The 6,000-nt window shown below is 39.9% G+C and overlaps 1 protein-coding gene across 1 annotated transcript; it reads right to left on the minus strand.

Moving 5' to 3' along the window:
• Positions 1–1,707: 1,707 nt before the first annotated feature.
• On the minus strand, positions 1,708–5,051 carry pars2 (prolyl-tRNA synthetase 2, mitochondrial). The gene is made up of 4 exons (XM_034881121.1): positions 4,790–5,051; positions 3,523–3,859; positions 2,763–3,008; positions 1,708–2,677 (listed from the first exon to the last, which is right to left on the minus strand). Exons 2-4 carry the CDS (start codon positions 3,844–3,846, stop codon positions 1,796–1,798), a joined length of 1,452 nt encoding a protein of 483 aa, XP_034737012.1. The 5' UTR covers positions 3,847–3,859; positions 4,790–5,051; the 3' UTR covers positions 1,708–1,795.
• Positions 5,052–6,000: the final 949 nt, after the last annotated feature.

The raw sequence follows: 6,000 nt of genomic DNA on the forward strand, positions 1-6,000 counted from the left end.
AATAGATTCAGGTTTTACAGCTTTGTTTTGTGTCAAGCAGTTGACACACAAGATACAGCTACCAATCCAAGACATTGACACTGTTTCCAGGATGTCTAATTTCATCAGGTAAGAATTTTAAAGTTAGCTAATAAGACTTCTTTGTCCAGTTCATCTTTTATCGTGAGTTCAGACATTGTGAAAAAACTCCTACTGTCGTCAACGTGCACCATCAAAATGTTATATACGTGAATGTGCAGCAGCCTGCTCCAATGATGATGGCTCCTGTATACCAATATCAGTGAATACCAAAGACAGAGTATGATGATGTGTCTTGGTCTTGACCACTAGAGACTTATATATTTGTCATCATGTCTTTCAAGGGGAAAATTCAGTTTTCTGGGGTTGAAAAGAGAATTTAGCATATTAAAAGTCCTACGATTTCAAGGTTGTTACCATCCTTGTATTTTCTTTTCTGTTAAAAACTGCTTCCTGAATAACGAACCCTTCACTTGAACAATGAAGCTGGAAGTGCCTGCCTTGACAAAAAAACCTGTTCGACAGAACATAAATTACAGATGAAGGAAAGAAGTGTCAAGGAAGTTAGTATAAAAACAACATGGCAGAAATATATTCACAGACAATTTCCTCTGATAAATGTTTTTTTTAACTGTACTGGATTACAGAAGCTGAAATATGTGACAATGGAGAGCATTTCTATAATTTAAAAGGACATAAAATTTTATGCAAGAAATCAGGAATTATACTGTGTAATTTTTACTATTATATCATGCATCCAAAAACTAATAAAAAATAAGTATAATAAATATTATGTATTTCGCAAACTACAGAGGGCCACATTCTGATGAAGTTAATACATTAAGCAATATATTATGTTAGCTATATTTCATATTATGTAGAATTACTACAATTATTTAAGAGTACAGCCGTCAGACGAGAGGTATATTTTATTACCTTAAAGGCCAGTTTTATAATTTGTAATTTGTAATTTCCTTCAGGTCGTTGAAATCGACCTGAAGGAAATTTCAAGCATGTTTAGAGGTTTAAAGCAAGTTTAAAACTTGCCCGTTTTAAACCTGTTGGGTGCCAACGCTAGCACGAGTATAACTCTGTGTAGGCAGGACCGATTATTTTCATTCGTTTTGCTACTGACAGCACTACGCATTTACAAAAAACAGTTACATGTTGAAATTGACCAGAATTCTCCTTTAAACTGACTTTTACTGGCAACAATGTCACTTTTAATCAGAATAAATAAATTATGTAACCTTCTTAAATGTACCTAAACAGCACATTTTTCTTTTTGACCTACTACTTCTTTAAGTTCACTTGTAAACGAGTACTTTCAGTACATATTGTTGTTGTTGGTACTTTTAGCTTAAATATCCATTACTGGAAAAGGGTTTTTGCTTTCACTTTCATAATATGGTTATAAACCAAATGCCAGCACTAAGGTGTACTATGATGTCAGTTGTATGCTACGGAAGTAAATGTGTATTGAAACACAACAGTAAACTGTCAATATTTCTGTTCACTAGTCACGTTTTTATTTGAATGGAAACACGACAGGCTGCTAAAAATGAATTGTGTATTACTTCATGGTAACCATATATATATATATATATATATATACATATACATATACATATACACACACACACACACACACACATAATTTACTGTATAAACAAAAGACAAACCATACAAAGCCTTTATCTTCTTTACCCTCCACCTCACACACACTTATTACAAAGTACACACAACCTAAAAAGGCTAATACATTCAGAGTTGTTACTCATACAGTTTCCACTCTTCCCAGAAGCTCTAACAATCCATCTTTACTGAGAAACATTGTCTCATCTGTCTGCTGACAGATCACCTCAAATTTGGGGGTTTGCTCTAGCGCTCCCTGTCCTACTACAATAACAAACGGATAGCCCAGTCTGCTGGCATCCTTCAGCCTCTTCCCAATTGTCATCTGTGTACGGTCATCAAGAACAACTTCCCCTCTCAAACGAGGCATGGTCTCTTCCAAAGTGTGAACCAGTTCCTCAGCTAACACTGCCGCCTCGTCCACCTTACTGCCCTTCTTCGGTGGTAAAACACACGCCTGGTAAGGCGCGAGGAGGCCTGGCCAGCGGATCCCCTCTTCTGTTGACAACACCTCAATGGCTGCAGCAAGAATACGGGTTACCCCAAGTCCATAGCAGCCCATCTCCGCAATACTAGGTTTGTTCTGGGCGTTGCTGAAAGTGGCATTGAATACATCAGAGTACTTTTTACCCAGGTAGAAGGTGTGGCCGACCTCTATACCCTTTGACTCCCCCAGTGTGCCAGTTTTGCATTGTGGGCAGACAGTTCTGTCTGATGACATGGTTTCTACATTAGCAGAGAAGGAGCAGTTCCCACAGACCAGAAGCCGGTCCTCACCGATATCCGACGGCAGCTGGAACTCGTGGGAGAGTTTACCGCCGATGTTGCCCGTGTCCGCCTGCACCTGAACACAACGCAGACCCAGTCGGACGAAGAGCCTGGTGTATGCCTGGCACACAGAGTCATAGGTCTCATAAGCTGCTTCTTCACTCACATCAAATGAGTACATGTCCTTCATGTAGAACTCCCTCCCTCGAAGCAGACCAAATTTCGGCTTTGGTTCATCTCGGAATTTGCGGGTGATCTGTTTTAAAAAATAAATACATCATGATGTGAAAATTGCAGCTTATTACAACAAGTACACTGGTCGCAACAAGATTAATTGCTACCTGATAAAGGAGCAGAGGCAGCTGTTTGTAGGAGAGAGTTGTCTGGTGAGCGACCAGAGTCGTCACTGCCTCTTCGTGTGTGGGACCCAAACAGTAGTCGGCTCCGTGGCGGTCTTTCAATCGGAACAGCTCCTTTCCCATCAAGTCCCAGCGCTCACTGGTTTTCCAGAGATCAGCTGAGCACAAACTGGGCATGTCCAGCTTCTGCCCACCAATCCCCTGCATTTCTTGGTCAATTACTCTCACCTGTTGATTGAAGACAGCAGTTATTACATGTTTAGGACCAAAATGAGAACGTGTATACATTTATACCCAACCTTGCTCCTCCAATAGACTTTGCCAATTATTTGAATAAATAAATCTGCAAAAGAAAAAAAGTACTCAGACTTTAATTACTCCAACCTGTGAAAAGGGTACAAAAATAGACACGGCTATTTTTCTATTGGGTCACAAACCAAAATGGTTGGGAACGTTCACTCTAGAGCGCAGTCATGAATGACTGTCAGACAAATTATGTGAACTATCCACTAGAAACTGAATAACCTTATGCATAAAGTTTTTTTTTTGAGAATATGGGAATATACAATTGTATGATTCATGAGTCTTTGAATTGGTGTCTTTTCTTTATATATTATACAGTATATTAATAAAAAATGAGCTGGGTCACAGATTTATGTCAGACAAATCTACATTTTCCTCAAAACATTTGTTTGTGGAAATCACACAACCAGATAATTTCTTCGACAAAAACTAGTCTCACCAGCTTCTCCATGGAGCGGACGGTGGCAGGTAGATAGTAGTAACAACCGGGGTTGGACGGATGGATGAGTCCAGCCTGCTGCATGAGCCTTTGACTCTTACAAGTCAGGTCTCCCTGCAACCGGCTGTCCTGCCCCACATCACGCAGGTTTGAAGGCTGGTAGAGGCGGGACACCAGGAGTGTGGGCTTGATTCGTCTGGAGTTGGTGGAGGCAGGAACAGTGGCATGCTCAGCACAACCTGAATGGTTTCTCCGTGGAAGTACTGAGGTTCTGTGGAGCCGCTGGTAGACTCTCTGCCAGATCAGATTCCTTATGGGCTCCATGGTAAATCCAAACCTTTTGGATGACACAAGTCCGTTAGAGCTGAAGCAATAGTCAATTCACAGAAAGTTAATAAGCGATAGGGATCCCCCAATTAATTGGCCGCCATTTGTTATCACGAGATCTGCAATAATTCTTTTTTATAAATTTTGTATGTAGAGTGATGCATGTTCGCACGCGCAGGTTTCACCCAGACACTCATTATGACGTTAACATGCGCTGAAGTTAGCACAAGGGGATTGTACAATAAACCAATCAATTAAAAAAGAAAACAGATTACTCGATAAGGAAAATAATGGTTAGTTGCAGCATTAAATCAGTAAATGCATTTGCTCAAGCAATACACTTAAATACAATTCCGAGGTACTTCCGAGGTAAAGTTAAAGTTCGTGCTAGTTTACTTTTCCACTACATTTTTGAGGTAACTATATAATTTTTACTCCACTACATTTGTCTATCAGATTTAGTTTCCAGTTACTTTGCAAGTTCAGATTAATAATACAAGCATAACTAGAACTGCAGTTATGACGAGGTCCAAGCCTCATCGCGCCAGTCATCCCGATGCTGGTAAGGCTGCTTTTACTCAAGTAAAAGATCCGAGTAAAAATACACAGACACATGTGAAGTTATAGGAAAGATAGTTGCTGCATGCACGTAGTAAACAGGTGTGATCAAGGTCGTCAACAGTGATTTATATACACATATAGACATATTGACTCTTTGGAAATAAGCTACAGATGTAAGACATAGATCACTGGCTTAAAGTCTAGATGCCGATGCCAGTGTCAGTGACAGATTCCCAGAGTGTCCGCTGCAGCGATAGATCCATGTTATCAACTGCTGATGGACACTTATAGCTGTGTGGTTGACGTTAGCTTGTTCCAGTTAGCTTCCTCAGTTAGCATGAAAACAAAAAGCTACATACACAGAACAATAAACACTCACCTTGGGACCGCAACTACTGTCTAATTTTTCCGAGGAGATTATCTCAGAAAATAAGTAAATAGTGGCATTACTTTGAAGTTGCCAGATTGAAAAACGTTGAAGGTCTGTGCCTGCACCATGCTGTCTTCCTGGACTGAGCTACATGCCGGGAGACTCTTCGCTCTTATGTTACCCCGCCACCTGCAGGTCTGGAGGAGTAACGAAGTTTCGAGACGAACACAGACAGACAGACGGACGGACGGACGGACGGACAGACAGACGGACAGACGGACAGACAGACGACGGACCGACAGACGGACAGACAGGTAAAGTAGCTTTGGACATCACAGCAAAACAACAGGAAAAGTAGACGTAATGAGGGGGGGAAGGATGAAAGTTAAATGGTCTGCAAACACATTTAATAAGTCATTTGGTGGTAGCATTACTTCACCTCCTCACAGAGTCATGCTGCATTTCAATACCAGGTACAAAACCAATTTCTACGAAATAATTCTGTTTACATAACCACATTGTATAGTTACATTAGTCACGTGCTTACGAACAAAAAGTAAAACAGCCCAATGTTTTCAGCTATGATCTGACTGAGAAGAACACTAAGGTGCAGACTTTTTTTCGTGAGACTGTGACTTGGACTGGGACCTTGCAAATCACTTCATTTTATGAATTGTTTTTTTTTTATTGCTGGATCTGTAAGGAAAACTCACAGCAAACAGGGTAATTACTGTTGGCTTTAAATTTCTAGAATGTCCGTGTGAGCAAGTCCACACGGCTATCCACAAAAAAACATGAAATATATACTTGCAATTTAAATGAATAAATAAATTTCATTAAAGAGCAAATATTTCAACGTGTTAATGTGAAACACTGTCCTCCTGTTGCTTCTATGCAAACATTTCCCTCTCACAGCAAAATATGAACAGTTGTGTCCAAGATGACATCTCTATTTTCCACATCATTCTGATAAAAAAGTGTAAATCAAATACAGTGCAAAACATTCAAAACAAATATGAGTAGCTAGGCTATTTTCTGTAACGCCATTGTAACTTTACTATGAAAAGTGCCTTAAAAAGTTAATTTTGTTGCAACAAAACACAACAAATGACAATAGCCATCAGCCAGGATATGTAAAAAACACTTTTTGGCACAATTGATTTGTTTTCATTGGATGTACAAACTATAAGGGAGCTAGAGGGAGCTCGGCTCCGCTTAAT

This window comes from Etheostoma cragini, chromosome 9, assembly GCF_013103735.1.
Source record: "Etheostoma cragini isolate CJK2018 chromosome 9, CSU_Ecrag_1.0, whole genome shotgun sequence".
NCBI lineage: Eukaryota > Metazoa > Chordata > Actinopteri > Perciformes > Percidae > Etheostoma > Etheostoma cragini.

Bases quoted from the DNA above. Each gene is read 5' to 3' on its own strand.
- pars2 (XM_034881121.1), bottom strand. From the start codon at position 3,846: ATGGAGCCCATAAGGAATCTGATCTGGCAGAGAGTCTACCAGCGGCTC. The intron at 3,009-3,522 runs GTGAGACTAGTT...TTCAATCAACAG, and splicing joins TCCGCTCCATGGAGAAGCTG to GTGAGAGTAATTGACCAAGA. The intron at 2,678-2,762 runs GTAGCAATTAAT...TTTTTAAAACAG, and splicing joins TGCCTCTGCTCCTTTATCAG to ATCACCCGCAAATTCCGAGA.